The sequence below is a fragment of the Saccoglossus kowalevskii genome, chromosome 3 (genome assembly GCF_978046115.1).
Source record: "Saccoglossus kowalevskii chromosome 3, keSacKowa6.1, whole genome shotgun sequence".
NCBI classification, from domain to species: domain Eukaryota; kingdom Metazoa; phylum Hemichordata; class Enteropneusta; family Harrimaniidae; genus Saccoglossus; species Saccoglossus kowalevskii.
Genome location: NC_140643.1, coordinates 40,431,853 through 40,453,316, shown reverse-complemented (window position 1 = coordinate 40,453,316; position 21,464 = coordinate 40,431,853). Strand labels below are relative to the sequence as shown.

General features: G+C 37.9%; 3 protein-coding genes across 3 annotated transcripts; 1 reads left to right on the top strand and 2 right to left on the bottom strand.

The window, feature by feature from the left end:
• Positions 1-4,801: 4,801 nt before the first annotated feature.
• LOC100373131 (ileal sodium/bile acid cotransporter-like) lies at positions 4,802-7,251 on the top strand. Its single transcript, XM_085497502.1, has 3 exons — positions 4,802-5,307; positions 5,444-5,648; positions 6,265-7,251. The coding sequence occupies exons 1-3, from the start codon at positions 4,802-4,804 to the stop codon at positions 6,838-6,840; spliced, it is 1,287 nt and encodes a 428-aa protein (XP_085353628.1). The 3' UTR covers positions 6,841-7,251.
• Positions 7,115-9,430, bottom strand: LOC144359417 (ileal sodium/bile acid cotransporter-like). The gene is made up of 3 exons (XM_085497501.1): positions 9,015-9,430; positions 8,493-8,700; positions 7,115-7,863 (listed from the first exon to the last, which is right to left on the bottom strand). The coding sequence occupies exons 1-3, from the start codon at positions 9,428-9,430 to the stop codon at positions 7,315-7,317; spliced, it is 1,173 nt and encodes a 390-aa protein (XP_085353627.1). The 3' UTR covers positions 7,115-7,314.
• Positions 9,431-13,744: 4,314 nt separating this feature from the next.
• Positions 13,745-15,208, bottom strand: LOC100373363 (ileal sodium/bile acid cotransporter-like). The gene is made up of 3 exons (XM_002735115.3): positions 14,805-15,208; positions 14,445-14,652; positions 13,745-14,299 (listed from the first exon to the last, which is right to left on the bottom strand). The coding sequence occupies exons 1-3, from the start codon at positions 15,206-15,208 to the stop codon at positions 13,745-13,747; spliced, it is 1,167 nt and encodes a 388-aa protein (XP_002735161.1).
• Between the last annotated feature and the right edge of the window lie 6,256 nt (positions 15,209-21,464).

Below are 21,464 nucleotides of genomic sequence, written 5' to 3'. Positions count from 1 at the left end.
TATAAAATCGGTCGCGTATAATTAATTGTTTATGAACTGAAAATAAGCAAATATGTAACAATCTGCAGTCACTCCATAACAAATTACATTAAAAGCGCAATACTGTAGAATATACGACATATAGAAAATAGATCACAGGTAATCCCTTTTTATAACTTGACCTCACATTCATTCATTGCATCACTGCCGGCTGGATGTATTTTAAAGTATATCTGTGTAAAACATACATCCAATGTAAGCTCAGTCATCGTTCCTAATCCCGATGACGTCAGTGAGAGCAGACTCCATATTGCTGAAAATTGTGGATCTCTGAAAAATAATATATTTATAGCAAATATTGGAAAATATTATATGAGCCATATTAGGAGAAATTGTTTGATTGACATATATTATTTACTGTAATTAAGTAAGTTCGCAATATTTCACTTTTAATGCGGTTTCACTGATACGCCAAAGAACACCTGGCACAACAATGCAATGTAATAACATGTATACACGCTTATACATAGTGCATTGACCCTTACAATGTAATCAGTGTATTGCATCCACGCAGCATACTGACGTCATACTGGGGGTTATCTACATTGAAAGGATTATGTTAAGATTGCTATGGTAACCTTTAAATAACAACAACCAATATCTTATAAAGGTATTATTTTTTTACTAGGTAAAACAAAGTTACACTAAAAACACTGAAGGCCGTACGTAATAGCGCTCGTGTGATTTACAGACTCTGACAAAAGAGTGGCGTTGTATATCCCTCACTTTCTAGTGGTATTTCCATTAATAAACCAACGGTCGGAACGATGGTTCATGCGACCGAAAGTGGTATAAACATAATTCCCCCATCAACAAATCAGGACCTCACTTGCTTTACGACTTCACTGCACTTAAATGCACCCTTTTGAATATATAAACGGAAATGCACCCTCTTGGCAACACACTGGATTTTTCAGGCTAGTGCCACCATGACTTGTCTCTCATTAATGCAAGAAATCACTGCAACACTGTCGCTGAACGGCTACTCGCTCTGTCATTTGCCAGGCCATGCAAGAACCTGTTCTTTGACAATACTGTTATGCTGGTATATTGTCGGGTTCTGGGCTATTTTAACTAACGAAATTGGTTCGGATATTACCCAAACATTATTAACACTCTCTTATACGTCAAACCAGTAACGCAAGTCATAAGGTTGCAAATACTACTAGATGTTTACAAATTATCAATTAGACGGTCATTAAAAAGTAACGGAAAAGGTCGTAGGGACAAGTGTCCATGTAAGCACACTTCCAAATTCGAATGATAATTTATAAAAAAAAAAAAAAAAAAGATACAAACACTCCCGCCTCACCTTTCCAACCACGTTCAAGTTGTCTTTATGCGCAGTAGAACGCCCTCTAGTATTCGGATTGGGAAATGTTATTAAAATGGTCACCTGCCTCTATGACATTTCCTGTTAATTTGCGATATCCGGCTAATCGATTGAAAAACATTCCAATGCTACCTCAAAAACATGTGTTTACCTTATATTTTCAACATTGTCTTGTACATATTGCAAAGTAAGAGACACCCGTAATAATAACTCAATGTGTTAGGAATATATAACTGTAGCATACGCAGCTTTTGTTGTGTTTAACAACTTGCAATAAACGCTCATTTATCTGTTTGTAACTGATTTTTCCTTATTTTCTAGTCACCATTCCCTCCTATCTCACTCAGTTGAAGTAAAGTAAAATAGCAGCAGTTTTAGGTAATCGTTCAGAAAAAACGTAACGAATTAACAAACTACGTCACTAAGATGTATGAGGTTATTGCTGTGTTCAATTTTAAAACCCTGGGAGATTATAAAAACTAGAGGGGACCGTGACTGTATAGCACGCGACGACGGGCCTGTATGATATTACTATAGGTTATTGATATTACATTATCGGAAAACGTTATTGCATTAATCAAGTTTGTGGTACCAGACGTAAAAGGTACGTTTTTTGACTTATGTTATGTATATTTTGGAGTTATTCAAATTCACCTCAGTTTGACCTGTATCACACAATGGTGTAACATCGGTGCCGGTCCGTACCACAAAGATACAGCCAAGCATTACAACTACATGGAGTATGTCGGCACATATTTGCATTACAAAGCGTACTTCTTATATTACTCAAACTGTAATTTCCGGAGGGTCAGCCTGTGTAAAGTGATTTTTGCTAGAAAGAATGAGTTTGAACCTGCGATTAAATATCTACATTTGATTCACTACTTTATTTCAAACACACTGACGGATGGAGATGTGAGTATAAAAATGTGACCAAATCAGCCATTGTTAATATTATGTTGAGACGCCCAGATTTAGGTAACAAGACATATTAGGTAATCTTGTATGACCGAGAAACATTTCTGTCTGTAGCCGCATCACCCGACAACTATGGGGAAATAATAATTATTATAATGATGTGAAAGAATGTTATTGCGCCCTGGTTATATTTTTAATCCTAAAACAGTCTGTATGTATTTCTATGGTACCTCCTCGTTGTAGAATTAGACAAATTCCATGCATGCGTGTTTTTGAATGGTGTTGCAGTGCGACTTGTCGACAAGCACACCTATTTCGGTGTGGTCATTAATAAACATGGAGATGGTAGTGATGATATTAATAGACAAATGAAAAGTTTTCATGCTAGAGCAAACTGGCTTATTCGAAGATTTGCTTACTGCTCTTCAAAAATAAAAATTAAATTGTTTCAGAATTACTGTATGACTATGTACTGCTCCCATTTGTGGTCTATACATACTAAAGTGCAGATTAATCGAGTTCGTGTCGCATATAATAACGCATTTAGAACTTACTGAAGCTTGGCAGAGAGAGATATTAGTATGACTCAAACCCTTGTACATAATCGTGTCACTACTTTTGAAACTCTTCACAGAAAAGAAATGAAACTTTTTAAGAATTATAACAAGTAAAATGCAATAATTACAGCTATTTATAGCCAAGATGTAATGAAATGTAGTACGCTTTTAAGTACTTGGCTGAGCCATGTTTTTTAATATATTTATTATGTACATTTTCTTGGTATTATTCTTATTTTTCTGTAATTTTGGTGATTTCAATATGAGCTAGTTCTCGAAATAAAGTATAATAAATAATATAATAAAGATAAGTTTGTGTCCACATCTTTTTCGATCTCCGCCAAAGTAGCATTGGTTTTGTCAAATCCATCCTTTTGTTCAAATCCTCCTGTTCTCGTCCAGTTGAACGTGTTTAGACGGTGTGACATGGGTTGAAAGCATGAGCGGATTTAGAGGGGGCCGAGGGGGCCGCCCCCTATTTTTAACAACCAACAGGGCTTCACGCCATCGTCGCTCGCGAACTTTGCCTTCGGCCAACTTATCGCCCCCCTATTCCAGAATCCTAGATCCGCCCCTGGAAAATGATGTACTAAATTTGTAAGAAAAAGCGGTGACTTCTTGACAATGTTTTAAGTACTGGTACAAGTGGTGTACCCACGTGTATACACATAGACGATAGGTAGTTAGAGCAATACATATATGGAAACAAATGCAGCAACCTGTGAATAATTCGGAACGTCTGCTTTCCTTTAATGTTCAGAATGTTGTCATTAAAAGACTCGCCTTTCTTGTTGTGTTGTGGTAATCTAGAAGGGTATGTTCCATTAAGCTTGAATTAATGATATATAGTAGTAATACAACACTGTGTACACGCACTCTTTGTGGGAACTATAACTTGTTCTATCTTCGCGGATCAATGCTACAGAGTCGTCACGCCTATATTAATTTAAACTGCACTCGAATTAGAAATAAATTGCAAAGCAAACTGTTCACGTCATAATCTGAATATTATAAATGAAAATAAAGTATGGAAATATTATTTAGACGGTCCATGAACCGTTGAATGCATACAATACACTTAATGTAATATTTAAATTGGTGGATAGAATTGTTATATGGCATGCACTCATTGGCTGCCACACGATATGCATATTTAGGATCGATACTATGTATACGGTGTACCTGTTCAATCAACAGTCCCACTCGCCGTTACACAGTTGGAGCAGGACACAAGGTCAAATTCAAGCATAAAGTGGACACAGAGTACGGTGAGTGTAACAAATCCATTTCTCCATGTAATATCTAGGCCTAGTTTATTTTTGTACGTCCTTTTTTATTGCAATAAATATTGATATTATAATTATAAGGAAAAAATACACTATGGTGTTCATGATTCTGGCTGGCATGTGTAACCTGGGTTGTGGAAAGAAATGAAAAGTTCCGAAACTTCACTTTTTGACCTTTCCGTTTACATATTTTAATCCTAAACCTTATATAATGGTGATCATCAGCAAGCTCTCTGGTATTCATCAACAAAGTGCGCGCTCATTGGTCAGCTAAGGCTACTCCATATACCCCCTCTCCTCGGTGTTCTAGGGTCGCTGTTAATCACCAGTTAAAAAAATACCGAAATACGCCTTCTGATCTCGGAATCTGGTGATTTTTATTCATTTTAATCGTAAGAATCCCCCCTTATTACATCAACATTTATAAGTTGTATGTCTTTAGCTTAGATTGTATGTCATCGGATTCCGAAATATATTAGATATATAAAGTGCAATTCGCAACATTACCTTTCTATCTACACCCTTGGTCACTCACGCAAGCTGACTATGGACACCCCACCGCCATGGGAGAACTTCAAACATCATCTTAGAAACGTTTAGAATTTTATTTCTCTACTAATTTCGCACAAAATTAACTTTAATTGCCTTTTGTTTAAATAAGGTACGACATGACGGTCTTGGTTCAAAATGCCACCAAGGCAACAACAGATACAACGCTGAACTGGATCCATTCGGTTGAGAACACTACGACTGGTATTGACGCCGAAAGTACCAGCTCCAGCGACTTCTCTGTAGAAATAACCCAATTTTCAGAAGTCTATAACTTTAGTTGCTTTGGTAATAAGACATGCAGTAACTCTACTTACATCGGTCCAAATCAGGCACTGGTTATGGCCAATCAAGTGATGATTACAGCTACACTGGTCACAGTAATGATTGGTATGGGATGCACGTTGACCTGGGAAGAGATTTGGAAGAATCTGAAAAAGCCAGTCGGCATATGCGTTGGGGTGTTGTGTCAGTTTTGCTTAATGCCCTTATTGGGATTCGGCTTGGCGCATGCATTTGGGTTACCGGGTCCGGCGGCGATTGGAACGCTGATCATAGCTTGCTGTCCGGGTGGCGTGGCGTCCAATGTGTTCACTTTATGGGGCAAAGGCGATACCTGCCTAAGGTAGTTACTAAATTGACTATTGCACTAAATATCACTCATATAACGATTTGTATTATGGAAATGATCACTAAACTAAATAGAAATGATCACTAAACTAAATAATTCTCAAATGTATTGTCGTAAACTTTGTTTTTAGCGTTTGCATGACAACCGTGTCCACTATATTGGCTATTGGGATGATGCCACTGTGGTTATGGGTGTACAGTCGAAGCTGGTCCTCTAATTCTACCGTTATTCCCTACACAGACATCGTCATATCCTTGGTCGTTATTCTGATTCCTGCTGGTGTCGGAATGCTCATCAACTGGAAATGGCCTAAAATCGCGAACAAAATTACCTCGGTAAGAATCTTACAACGTTTTTGTCAAAACGGTGGTATTTAACAGCCCTACGATACAAGTAACACGGGGATACAGGTGATTTAAATAAATTAAAACAGCAATATACTTCACACATATATGTTAATGACTTAAGGTACAAAGAAACCACCATGAATTTAGAAAAAAAAGTAGTTGCGATTTTGACAATATTTTATGCAGTCAATTTGAGGCTGTTCATCTTGGGTACTTTAAAATCAACAGATCAAAATGTCCGTACGATTGATGTTGTCACAAAGTTACGGGCATTTTGGCATTCATAATGGATGTACAAATGAACCATTTAGAGTATGTCTACTAGGGGTATTCAATCTACCAGAGTCAACACTGTGGAGGTATTTGTTCACATCAACACTAGTTTGGTGACCTGTATTTGTTGTCCTTTTATCAACATTCAAAAACATCTACGACTTACATTAGGTTCTGGTTACACACAGTACATATCACCATCACGTAGAAAAACGTCAAGATCATTATAGTTACACCTCGGCAATTTTTATTGGCAACCTTTACATCCCATAAAATGTGTTATAATGTGACAATAATTTTAAACATTCTGTGTTTGACTGTATCACTCTAGGTATGCAGTGGTATATCTATGCTGGGGATACTCGCAACCATCGTCTTCATCGCAGTCATATCGCCAAGTATATTTCTATCGTCATGGAGACCATACTGTGTGGCACTCTTATACCCGATTATTGCGTTTACGTTCGGTTTCACAATTGCCCGGATGTGCCGGCTCAGCTATCCGAAATGTCGTACAGTGGCATTTGAAACGGGCATACAGAATACAGCCCTCGCTCTCACCATAATCAATCTATCGTTCTCGCGTGGTTTTGATGCTTTCGACACTATGGTCGTACCGTCCCTGCACGGCGTTGCTACTATTTCTGAAGCACTTATTTTCACCGCTGTTCTCCGCGTTGTCATGCACGTGACCGGTAAAAAGAAACGTCGTGATACCGAAGATGCTGTCATTGAGAAAGAACACAAGTCGCTGAACCTAGGAAGTATTAATCCCGGATTCGACAAAGAAGATATCGACACACAGTACAGACACGTTGAAGTTCAAACAGAAAATGTCTTTAAGCAAGACGAGAAAGATCGCATTATTGTTGCACGTGAATATAATTCCGTATTCACTTTCTTTTAACACTTTGATTGAATGTCACAATTTTTCCCGCCAAAATTTTAGGGCAACGGTCGCACATTTTTATGCTTTTTTTATGTTTTCTTTGATAATTTGGGAAAACTAAACATATGAAAATATTTTGTACAAATCCAATTTATGAAATATGACAACAAATTAACTTGAAGCAGTCATATGGTTGGCCAATCCCATTGAAGAATCTGTATAATTAAGATCAATGATGACAATTTGTTCAGTTTAGTGTGAGTACTAGTTAATTAGATATTAGTAATATGGCGACTGTTATTATCCATTCAATTTATTTTAGTTTTCATTTATTCACGGCATTTCAGAAATTCGATTTGGAAGATATATAGGGTTATGTGTTACATTTATAAAGTTTATGTATATATCATTTAATGTAATAGGAATACTAATGAATAAACGACCAAGTCTCCACTCACTGGGTCCTGAATTTTTCCTACTAGGTAATCTTAACTATGTTTTCCGTGCCGTGATAATTTTATCTTCTGGATTACCCCACAGGTTAATTTCCGTCTGAATGGACCGATCTACGTATTGTCCACGAGGACTTAACATAGGATTAATATAAGCCAGTTTTCCGGCCCAGATATCTTTTTCTCGTAATTGACAAGGTCGTTCACCACCCAGCGAGGTCTTCTTACACTTCCGTGCTATCCAGTACAGCGCCACCAACGCGAGCGTTTCAACAAATCCGAACGTAGTATATAGCACAGGAATAGTCATCAATGCGATTGCAGAGCCCAGTCCTCTAACAGCTTGTACGTTGATCAAGGTCAATGCTAGAATACCGTTTTGTACACCAGTTTCGAAGGCGATGGTTCGGCACTGTTTGTGGTCACGTCCTAGTAGCCAAGGAAACACATAGCCAACGCAGAGGGCGCACAATGGATAGATGATTGATACGGCGTACGACTTCCAGCCCTGTCGGTACATTGCGTCGTAGGCATAGAAACTGATAGTAAACGCCACACCCATACCAACAAATATTGCCAAACTGCAAATCTAATAGGAAATTATAAAATTCAAAAAAGGTAAAAAAACAAAACAAAATCATGTTGTTGATTTGTTGCAAAGACTACTGGTACTAATTATAACGAAATCGACTAAAAATGCCAGATAGAGTATTGTGTTCAGTCGCTCAGATGGAAAGTATATCCATGATAACATATCTTATAACTCAATATGTTTTTTTTCACCAAAAGTAACCAAACGATATTTTGAGACATGATGAGACACTTTTACCACATAATTCAATAACAAAAGTCTCAAAAATCGCCATTTTGAATTTTATAATGACTGAAAACATATAGTAAGCCGTGTTGTGGTCCAAGCGCTCTTAAAACTGTGGCAAATCTGCTGTGTTATATATTTAACTCTTGTAGTAGTATATTCGTCAATGTTCCTGGAATTCAAACTACGACTCGTGCATCCCGGTTATGCCTCAAGTTCAAATTTGACCGAAATTGGATGGAGTAGATTTGAACCACGTGGCAAAGTTACTTTCCCAGAGTGCCAAAACACCTGTACGAGTGTATGAAATATTTCATAAAATAGTTTATGTTTAAAAGAGTTCTACAAATTGAACTCAATCCGGGTAATACCTGTGTCACTGAACGATATACAATAATTACCTTAGCTGCAATCTTGGCGAACTTCTCAAATTTCCATCGAATCAACATACCTAGCGCACAAGGCAGCAATATAGATGCTAATGCTATGACGGTTTCCTCATAAGGGATCAATGTGTCAGCTATTTCATACCAGCTACGCGTGTAAAGATATAGGCACCATGGCATCATTCCCACAGCAAATAACGTGGAACAAACAGTCATACACACACTGTAAAATGAGAAACACAATCATTTATAATAGCCTTTTAATTTTTTTTAAAAATTGTTTTGAGTTTCTCGTGCTGTGTATGTTCTAAAGTGCACGATGAGCCATTAATGAGATGATGCACTGAATAAATTGGACATATTTAAATTACAATTGCAAACGTCTTAACCTATGGTCTTATAATTGTGTATGTATGGTGTTAGCGTCAATAGACGTCGTTTCGTTCAATTTTTTTTTTCTGTTCGTGATAATATCCAAGGCAATGTGTCTAATTTGTATGTTCTTGTCTATGGCTGCGCACCAATGAGATGTCTTACCTCAGAGCAGTGTCCCCATCTGTCCAGTATGTTAACACATTGGAGTTGATACCACCAGGGCAGCACGCAATAGCGATAGTACCGACCGCCAACACGGGTGACAAATCAAAGGCGTGTGCCAGGGCAAAGCCAATCAGAGGCATCAACCCGAACTGACACACGAAACCAATAACTAGCCCAATAGGTCTAGTCAGCACGCATTTCATACTTTCAAGTGTGATTGTACAACCCATACCAAACATCATAATAACCAATGTCAAGGTCATGTTTATTTGGTTACCAATAACTAGGTTCTGCGGTGGTCCGTGCATGCACTGAGGTGGCGGCGACATTCCATGGCTCAAGTTGAGGGCGCTGCAGTCGATATACACTGGCGTCGTCACTTCGGACGCAGATTCCACCGTCGATGTGTCCATGTTTCAAAGCAGCTGAAATTTGCAACCCAGAAATGGACAACCCCACAATTACATGGACTAACGTGTCTCACAGTTTGTTGGACTCGCACTAGACTGTATTCTGCAAAGATAAAAGTACAATGTCTGACTACTAGAAATAACCCGTTCCCTTGTTCATTTCGTTGCGTACACAATGTAAAACTATTTGACCGTGAAAAGGTTTGTTTTTCCCCAATGGCGGTTCTTCTTTTCCATGTATAGGTCATACACGTCATCCTCGGTCATATGCCAGCAGCACGGGCCAAAAAAGGTTCAACATTCCCCAAAAAACACAAACAGTTATTACTTAGGTATTTTGTTAGAATTACTTACCTACTGAGCTACGTCTTAAGTTGTCCCGTTTCTATCAAGTTCACGAGTTTAAGAAGCGAAGTCAACCCAGACTTGACTGATACCAGTTCCTGAAGTTTCGAGGTAAGTGAAGGTTGTTTCAAACTACGCATGCGCTGTGACACATATATGAACCACGAGAACCCACACAGACGACCGTCATACGACCTACGACTATATAGACAACATACGACTACATACGTCCCGAATACCAACGCCCATTCACATTCACCTGTTGATCAATGCTTAAAAGAGAATGAAAATGAATATGTATTAGATCAAGGTAGCAACAGGGGAGAACAAGTTGAAATTTGTCTGTGAATAAGACATTGTTAAAACGTTACTAAGCACGTTATCCTATAACAACCTATACACCGTCTGAAAGCTTAGATATAGGAGAATAGGTGACGATAGAGTGCATATGCTGTGATAATGTTTGTCCAAGGGATTACCCGACGGCCAAGTCCACAGGTAAATAAATAAAGAAAAAGAAATCTAAAGAATGAATGTTCCCGAGTATGAGGTGCCGTTTGCTAATTTATATATATATAGCGTTTTTTAGGTGTGTACAAATGTTGGTAATGTTTCATTATTAATATCAATTATATATAAATTATCAGTTAACGTATTGGTTTTGTTTATAAATAATCTGATTCGTACTAGTATATGTACTTACTAACATTACGTACACTTCGTTATTTATATAAATAATTTTGCTTTCATTACTCAAGAGTTATTCAATTGTGATTCGAAACCACTATATGTTATATGTATAAATTATATAAGATGAGTTCAATTCTATGAAAACAATTATTATTGTTGCAGTATTCATTTACAAACCAGATATCACCGTATTATTATTCTTTATATATATTTATGGTAATAATATAAACAAGCATTTGAGTGTGGTATTTAATCAGAACGGTGTATTATATTATTTACATATCATACAGCAAATTGAATTATTCATAAATACCATTGTTTAAGTAAGCTCGTTATTTGTAAATAATAATACACATTCGTATATTCCATATTTCAGTAAACAAATTCGAATATTGAAGTGTGGTAGTGTGTCTCGACGATTTCAACGCTAATAAATACAAACCATGGAAGTTGGCGGCGTTTTCCTGAGTTTCAAAATTGTTTATACATACTAAATACTAGATGCCAGACGTGTACAGGATCTTCGAATACAACTAATTCAAATATTGATATGGTTTACAAGTCGGATAGATTATGATAACTAAATAATGAAATTTAACATTTGTTGCACATTCGCTGTGACTAAAATCATTATAAAGCAAAAACGTTGTAACTGGTGTGTTTTATTCATAAATAAGTTGTTCTTACATTCAACGCTTCTCCATTTGAATGGTTTGAATACAATTTAATACCATGTAAATTATATAATAAAAATGTACACACGTTTATTATTTATATATAACAAACATGACGACTTTATGACCCCCTGGAATGGCCGTGACAATGAGGTAAATCTTTTAGCAGTGACGAAACTTTCTAACTCAGAAATAACTGATGTCGTTTCACATTCGATAGGATTATTTATGAACAAAACCAATACGTTAAATTCATTTGTAAATTGTCATTATTAATTAATACCTCATTATTAATTAATAATGATAAGTAGGTGATTTTCCGCCCACTGCGAGTTCTCACGTTTCGTGGAATAGGCGCGGTCCTAACGTCAAATCCATCGATTTGATTTTGAATTTGAAATTCATTCTTATAACTGTCGTAATATGTCGTAATACCGATCTTGATGATGGAAATATTGCGTTGAAATACCCTTACTTCATCGAAATTTACAATCATCACATGTGTACAGCACATTATTAAGCGTGGAAATACCCACCCACCTCAATACTACGCTTGTCGAATCCCACGAGTTGTTTTGACGTCACTGTCACTGTTTTACGTTCAATTTCACGCATAATGCGGGATCTCGCAGTGAACGGAAAATAGTCTGTTACTGCAATTTTTCAATGTACTTTTGTGTTGAATAACTATATATGTGATAGCTTTCTTATTGTTATATTTAAACACATTAAATGAGGTCACATGACCCTTTCTTTCCAATGGCTAATATGTGTACTATTGTAGATGGCAGTCCAATAAGGCAAATGATGTTGTAACTGGTTGCTATGGGCGTGGTCATGGTTACTGGAGACAACCCCACTTGACATCCATCCATCAATGTCATTACACCGCTTTAGAGACATTTTATCCTAATTAATGCCATAAATCCCCGAATCAACAAAATTCCTAGAAGCAATAATTAAATAGCTTGATTGGAATTACATTTAATGAATATTGATTAGATAGCATGACAACTAAAGATAATCGTATTATACTGATGACAGCAGAATGTAAAGCAACTACTTCACATAATGTGTACAATTACACACTAAGGCCAAAACAATGCAATGATTTGTTGTTATCATTGCATACGGCTTTTTTTCTGGTTTCTGTCAAATATATTGTAAACATTAAGGAAAAACATGAAAAAAGTGGGTCACCACATTATTTCATAAAACAACTCAGAACCAGAAACAAGTCTTATTGTTTTGCCTAACCCACCAAATGTAAACTGGTCATCCGACAAGTCCATGTCACTGGCGGATCAAGTAATTCGATAGGGGGGGCCTTATATTGACGTCGGCTGGGTTTGTCAATTGATTTGTAATTTTTTTTGCGGGCTGAAGGGGGGGGGGGCGCCTGCTCCGGGCTATGCTTAATAGACTGATGAAAACAACGCAAACAAAGCAACTTTATCATGTGTAGACACTAGGTGGCAATTAAATGAGTAAAAGCAAAATAACGACTCAGAAAGCAAAGTTCGAGTACAATTGTTTTAATTGAAAATGTGTTAGTAGCATGATTTAGATAGAGGTAGATACGTTATTTCTCCCGCAGCTCGCAGCATAGGTTTCGTGCCACAATTGATAGATGTACGTTAGTAAATTAGCCGCCATCCTCGATGACATTCCATCAATATTGCACCATCGTTTCTCCTACCCACTACTTAAATTTACTGGCCATATTATTGCGTATTCTCTGAGGTAGTGTAGACAATTCATGTTTCCTAAATATTTCAGCATATTTAGTCAAGACGTTCCATACCCATCTTCAAAAGGTTTGTTTACATGGGGATTACTTTAATCAAATTTACATACCGTACATCAATAGTAGTGTATAAAAAAATATTATTAACAACTTTGAAGATAAATACAAACATTCCGCCACATCCTTTGACGGCACTCGGTGAACCACTGCCGACATTTTGAATAGGAACATATTTGTTTGTTTTAAAGCTATTACCCAGAGGAGAAGAATTTCCCCCTGATAGCTAGCCCGACTAAGGAATGATATATTTACGCATTGTATATGGGGTTGAAAGGTAATCCAATTGTAAATTGTTATAAAATTATTGTATTCTCGAACTACATACGGCAGTGGTAATTATATAACGATAATGTACTGTTTCGTAAAATAAACTTTTTGTATAAATGATCAGTGAGGAAATGCGAATATATGTATATAATTGTGTATAGTTAACTATATTATAATGTTTTGTTAAGTATGTTTTTGATTTCTTAAAGTAACCGAGCAAAAAACATAATGCTCTTTTGATGAAATAGCTTCACAAATGTGAGAGAATACCATTTATAGTATTTTATATCACAACGGCGACGGCCCCGCCAGCGATGACGATCACAACGGCAGCCATTGTAACCTTTATACCTAGCCACTTCATTATCATTACGAGCAAGGTAAAAAAGCAAACAATATACTAGTATGTACGAAAATTGTAAAATATGAAGCTGACACAAAATTTACGGATTTTTCAATTCTGTTAAATAAGCTCAATCACCAAGACCCTAATCAGCAAACACTGTTGCCTGGAAAATGAATATAAAGGTTCCCCTAGTAATCTCTGTTCTGCCTTGCTATTATGATTTTATCATCTTTATTACCCCATAAATTGATCCCTGTCTGAACTGATCGATCCAAATATTTCCCACGAGGACTCAGCATTGGATTAATATAAGCTAATTTTCCGGCCCAGATATCTTTTTCCTGCAACTCACGAGGTGCTTCGTCGTCTTGCGTTTTCGTGACTGCCTTATAGATCCAGTAAGCGATGACGAATAAGAACGACTCGGCAAATACTACTAGTGAGTATAATACGGGGACAGTCATCATTTCAATGGCCGAAGAGAATCCCTGCAATGCCTGGAAGTTAAGAATGGTCATTGCCAGGATGCCATTCTGGACACCAGTTTCAAATGCGATGGTACGACACTGCTTGTGGGGACGTCTTAGTAACCATGGCAACAGGTACCCGACGAAAAGCGCACATAGGGGATAAATCACTGACACCGCATATGCTCGCCATCCAGACTCGTAAATGAGCGGAAAAGCAAGAAGAGTAAGCACGAAGAAAACGACCATGGCAATCAATGTCGCGAAACTACAAACCTGTTGTGATGAAAAAAAGTGGCTAAATTAGAATGAGAGTGAATTGCAATAAAGTGTACTCTACATAAATTGTGACGATATGAAAAACCGTGCAATTTATTATATAAAATTATATAAAAATAACATGATAATTGTTGATACATACCAAACCTACAATTTTCGCGGCTTTCTTAAATTTCCATCTAACCAACATTCCAAATATGCAAGGAAAGACAATAGTGACCAGAGCTATTATTATCTCAACATATGGAATTACAGCGTCTGCCAAAGAGTGCCAACTACGGGTGTACAGAAATAAACACCACGGCATCATAGCCACAGCAAACAGGGTGGAAAAGGCTGTCATACTCACACTGTTAATGGAAACAAATAAAAAAAATGTTTTTATTTATTTAAATTTGTGGAGCCTGGTGTAATTTCTTTTTGTACTTTTACTGAAAAAGAGAGACTTGAGTATATCACAAATATGTGACAGGCACACCCATAGCATTTTAACCAACTTTACCTGAGAGCAATGTCTCCCTCTGTCCAATATGTCAGTATATTGGAATTGATTCCACCAGGGCAGCAGGCAATAAGAATAGTACCAATCGCTAGGCCTGGTGACAAATCGAATGCATGTGCCAGAGCAAAACCGATCAGAGGCATCAATCCAAACTGGCACACGAAACCAATAAACAGTCCAACAGGTCTAATAAAAATATACTTCAGGTCTTTCAGTGTAAGTGTACATCCCATGGCAAACATCATGACGACGAGCGCTACGGTAATGTTAATTTGGTTCCCCAGTACTAGGTTTTGGGGTGGTCCTTGCTGACATTGTCGTGGCATCGGTCCTTCACCGTTAATAGCGAATGCACTGCAGTTGATGGGCTCGGCTGAGCTCTCAGGTACAGGCGTTGTGTCCATAATGGCAGACTGTTATCGACACTGGGGGGTAAAATGTAGAACGAAACCAATTCTTAGTTAAAGTAATTCTACTTATAAATTTTTTTGTAATTTTGTTATAAATTGTAATCTACGTTTGTTGGTATAATCTGTTTCAACATATTATTTGATCTCTATGTTTAGAAAATTCAATAGAACACAATGTTAAAGTAATATAATATATTTAATCAGTGTGTCATCTTGAAATTGCATTTTTTATATTTATTTAAAACCCAGAAGTAGTTCAGTGTTTGACCCGTGCACGTACTGAATCTCAACTTCTAAAATACTGACAAATGAATCATCTAAGTGAAATTAATGTTGCATTGAAATGCTTCGGGAATTCAGTAATGGGAAATGTCAAAGATTGGTCTGAAATCCGCCGTTCCAATACAGGGTAGCAGGGGAGTCGTCACTAGTCTGCGCATGCGGCAGACGACCATAGCCAATCTCCTTTGCAGAGTCTTGGACCTTATTACCTGACTTAGGGAGCCATAGAGAGCCGCGACTAATGGGGTGTTCCCTTGCAACTACCAAGCTTAGTGATAAAAAATAATCTCTGGTAACGTGTTGTTGTTTACAAACAAGCGTCTACCCATGAGCCTTTGCGTTTTAGACGTGCATTGTTATAGCCGCCTAGGAATTTGCAACATCCCCAGGCACTTTCCTAGACACTCCAATGACCGTTGTAGACGCAATAAAGTTACACACGCACCTACGTGACATTTGATCAAAACACCGGACGCGGTGTGCCTTTGATGTTTGGCCACAAGGAACAGGGGTATTTGGACTATTCCATTGCTTTATAGGAACAAAAATCATTGCTGTGTAATACTAGAGAGAAATATAATACGAACTAAAACTGGGAATGAATATTAACAGGAAATGATGAATGTAAATTCTTTTGGTTTGTAGTTTGTTGAGATGTTGTCAATGAATTTTTCCAAATCAAATCGATACTGCGGTTGCAGGTTCATTACCTTTTTGAAATCAACGTAGATCAACCACTAAACAAATAAAGAAATCTCGGAGAACATTAGTCATGACTAGAAGATCCGCACGGAACACCAGAACCAAAAGTTTTGCTCACGATTCCGACGAGTCATCGTCCGAATCGCACGGTTTCGCTAATAAGTCGGCCATTCATAACTGGCCCATGAACCCGTTATGAAAAGCTGTATTTCACTGCATTTGATTGGGTGCGCCAAGAAGCTGGCGCTACCAATCAGCGTTGCTGTATTATAAATTTGAAGATCCGGGGGTCATCACAGATTAGGCTCTGCGCAGATTCACCTGGAGTCAAAAACAGAAGGTCTATGTGTTCGTTGACACGTTTCCAATTTTTGGTATTCCAACGTTGAAATTTGTTGCGGACAAGTGAATGAAGACTACGGAATGTTTAAATATTTGTGCAAACCGTGTTATAGTAAACTGACAAAACTGTCGAAACAGATAACATGTCGACTTGTCCGATCTGTTCTTCGCTGCAACTAACACATTTCCCTCAGAAACAGCACAGTTTTTTGATTTGATGGTCAGTAAGCTCGTTCACAGAGAAAAAGCTAGCAACACGTTGATTTCTATATTCAACCGAGCTAGCGGCACGATTTTACCAAGTATTATGTCGTTTATATTGTGAGTTCTGATTGGGTAAAGCAAATGAACTCAAGTGAATCTTATAATCGTTTGGGGGCGTGTGACATACAGTAAATCGTTGTGAAATCTGCCAAGGGTTAATGTTGATCGGCCGAATAAATAGTCCTTGGCTGGCGAAGATGCCTAAAACAGACAAAAAATTACGCTACATAACCACACTGTTCATCTTATGATATTCATTCACTGAAACGATAATTTTGATATCGTTTTAGATTCAGTGTTTTACATCTTTGAGTAGTAGTAGCATCAGTCAAAATCACTAGAGGGAAAACGTAAACACATGGACTAATAATGCTCCATTCACAAGACTGAATGAAACTGACTGACTCGTACAACTGTACACATCGCGCAGAATTCGTAAATGTCAATCTGTTTAATATTAGTGTCCATGATTTATTCTACTAATATCGGTAAAGTGACGACAAGGCGTTAGCGAAATTTGAGTCAGGACTTCTTTTTTGTTTAAAAAAATAGTCAGTTTAGTCTTTTTAACGTGATCGCGAAAACTAGCGTGGCCGCCAAAGAAACGTTTTCGCGATCACGTTAAAAAGACTTAAAACACTTATTATAATTATTTCTTTTTCTAAAACAAAAAAGAAGTCCCGACTTTGCTAGTCTACAGTGCACGCTATTTATGTCTCTAGCTTTCGGAGGTTTGATGTTGTCATAATTTTCATTATAATCGGCAGAGATATGGTACTTATGAAAGTGACACAGCGATTTCGATTTGGGTCAATGAGTCCTATGATCGACATACAACCCGAACGAGTACAATGGATCTCGTCTTTAGAAAGGCCTGAGCATGCGTAGTAGATTGAAATAACATACGTTTTGTAGTAGATTTTATAGGTGAAACATTTCTCGGCACTTCACTCGAAACATAGGCACACCATGCACATTTATTTGTGATATATGTTCTCTGAATATCACACAGACAATAATTATTGAATTAAAGTTTACTTAATCCCAGACATTTCCCATCCCTGCAGTTTTCTGGTATTAAGTGAACACGCCCAACATTGGCGCGTAGTATCCGAGTCGTATCGCCCACTCCCTTGGTCAAACACCGGCTTTGATATAATAATATAATACTAGTATACTAAAACGATGTTTGGGAATACAAATACAAGTACAATGAAACACTGTGCGATTTGTGGGATATGATTTGTTCTGTCAAAGTTACCGATTATGTAGATTGTAGAAAGTAGTAGACTGACACCATTTGCAGAGACTCATACTCGACATGATTCACTTATTGTCTGAGTAAAGTATCCAAACATGTAGTTGGAGTGTTTGATGTTACTAGAAGCAAGCGTAGAAAGTTGAATTATGTCGCTGTGTCATTTCACAAACAAAATTAAAACACGTCAAAACAACACGTCAAATCCAAAGCAAGAACTTAACAATGGTTGATATAAACGCACATTGTTGTAGGTCAAGTTACTTATCGAATCAATCAACTTACCGTTTGTCACTGGATGCTGCTGTGACGGACACCGCCCTGCTGTACAGAATAAAAACACTGCGTAATTTTTGTAGCTACATATAACAATGCATATTATTCACTTGTAAAACAACTTGTCTTCCACGTGACCCCAGTCACGTAGCTCTACCCAATGACAATGCAGTATTGATGTATGACCTGTACATTCCTTTCATGAGTACGGTTTTTATGAACTCTTTTGTGTGGATTCGTTAAAGGCAATGTCCAGCATTATCATAAGAAAGAAAAAAAGTCATTCACTACTGAACGATTGATCAACGCACAACCCCACTTTATCCCGCCAAATTCTTATCAACTGACTTGCCAAAATACACACAAAATGTTATACACGTATAGGCAATGTGAGGTAACTCGGCTAGTGTCCCGAGCTCGGCCAGCATATAGGGTTGTAATTGGGTGTCGATCTCAGTGACGCAACAGCTAGCGCTATATTACATATCACGGTAAACTCTAAAAAATGCACGGGCGGCAAAGATTGTCGATTTCAGTGACGCAGTTGTGTCATTTCCTGACAAAGTACAAGTGTGTTTTTAATTACAGATTGCCCGAGTCATATAATAAATAAAATATGGCCACAAGGATTGTCGGTTTCAGTGACGCAGTGGCGAGCGCTGCCTGTCCTCGGTCATGGCATTAAAGAAAAGCAGAGGTCTAGATATTGTTACTCCGTACACACAAGTTGATATCTACGAATGAATTCTGGCGATAAAAACAACTTGTATGTGCGACGGAACTTGAATACATGGGGTATAAACCGGGCTGTGAAGTAGACGACAAACATTCTCTTGCATGGCGTCAATTCGCCTCTATAGCATTGACAATTGATCCCATTCATTGTAGTACGTCAATCCCATTGAAGTTCTACTATAAACCCTTGTTACTGACAATTTAACAGTTAAAACATGGAGAGGTGTTGTGCGTATGAATGCCACGACGATTCGCGTAAAACCCGCAGTTGATGTTAAGTTTTAAGGCTTGAAAATTAATAAATATTGCAACGTGTCGTGTCAAAACTGAATTAGAAATACGCCAACATCACTTGAACTACAGTAATTCATTTCGCCCAACTTCTCATCTTGTTTTTCTTTTTTAAATAATGTCAAATCCTACCCATTTGTAAAAATATACCGATGTTTCTCGAGTGTCACCAAGTTGCATTGATGTTGTCATAACGATGCTATGAGGCGACGCCCTCACTGGCGGAGTCCACATGCCGTCATGACAACGCATGCAAAGTATTTAGACTATTGGTTGAACGATTAACACTGTCGTTTATAAAAATGGGGGGTTCTAGCGTATTATGTGAGAAGAGGACCGGGGGCGTATGATGACGATTGTAGTTGTAATAAATATCCGGCTATACTATATTACTGGTGTCCTTATGATTGAATGGTGCGTATAAGTGTCGAGCGATCCTAGTGTACCACTCACTGCCTTGCGAGTTACCCATTCCCCGTTACAACCACTTCCCGTATATTCAACCTGACGAACCATCCACCCATGACAACCCCTGATAGACGAAACCAGCATTGTTTACATGGTGACGAATCCACTCGACACCAAGACACAAGATTATCTTCAATCTAAGGTACGTACTATTTTATTAATTTTGATATATACTTAGTGTATGGCCTCTGATTTGCCTCATATTATTCAGACAAGATCTAGAGCTAAACTAAACGACTCATACTCCAACCCAAGAATTTGTGTCTAACATTGAAGAAAAACTTGAACTTGTTACCAGTACATTAGACGACTTGAAACAATTACACAATGTAATAGACAACCTACGTTCCTCCTCTCTTGAACAAACTCTTCACATAAAAACTTTGTCTGAAAACGAAACAAAATCTCGAGGCGCTAGTCTAGGTTCATCGTTCGCACCACCCACATTTTATGGCGACCGTGATTGTAATCCAATATCATGGTGGACCCAATTCTGTACTTTCAATCAGTGGTCGGAAGAAAAAAACGTTGCGCGCATTGCCACTATTTTTATCCGGTTTAGCATTTGATTGGCATAGGAATCTTTCACAACGAATTAAAACTACATTCACGGAACTAGAAACCGAGTTTAAAACCCATTTTCACAGTAAATCTCCCGAATGGTTTGTATCTAAATCTCTGGATAATGTAAAACAACAGATATGTCAAAGTGCCGCAGAATATGCGCGTGTTTTAACTTTAGAGATCGAGAAATCTAATGGCGACACCGACAATTTACTTATCACGTTTCTTAAAGGTTTGAGAAGCGAGTACGCTCCGTATATCATTCTAAAAAATTCCCAAATCATGGAGGAGGCTTTGGATATATGTTATGAATATGAACTTATCGCACATACCAAAGAATCTGAACAAACCGTCGCACAACTAATTCCTGGCGTACCCAGTGCTAGTATCAGGGGTAAAATCTCTTTCTCTCGGGTTTTCCACACTTGTCAGGGGGGAACTCGTCTCGTCTCTCTATCTCGTCCCCTTGAGGTACGGGATCGGGAAAGTCACTTATACTTTACAGTCAAATAAGACACACACAACGGAATACGTTTCAGCTCTCGTCTTAGTCGATCTATCGAGCACTCTATAAGACACAACGCCCTGGGGAAAAATCCCCAAGACTCTCGCAAGGCTGACCCAAGACTAGCCCAAGACTGGACTGCCTCAAGGCTCGCCCCTGGACTCTCTCGGACTGACTCGACTGCCCAAGGCTGCGTCTGTCGTGGAGTATTCGCCAAGACCAACTCAAACTCTCTTTATTCATTTTCAAAACTCTAACCAATTACAAAGCAGTAAAAAGACTCTAGGGCGTAACCTTCAATCATAAAGCCAATCACACTAAGCACTGAATACGTCATATCTTTTGATTAATCGTTCACTACATTAATAACTACGGATGTCAGAATAGCGACGGTATCTTGTAATTAGTTCCAAATCACTGAGCCAAGTTCCGTCCAAAACTTCAAATAGACCTAAACGATGACAGACGTAACACAGCAATTCAGCTAATAATCAGTTAATTAAGTCGGTTAACAGATACGCAAAAACAAATTCATGACACATCCCTTCACCCAAACTGAGATA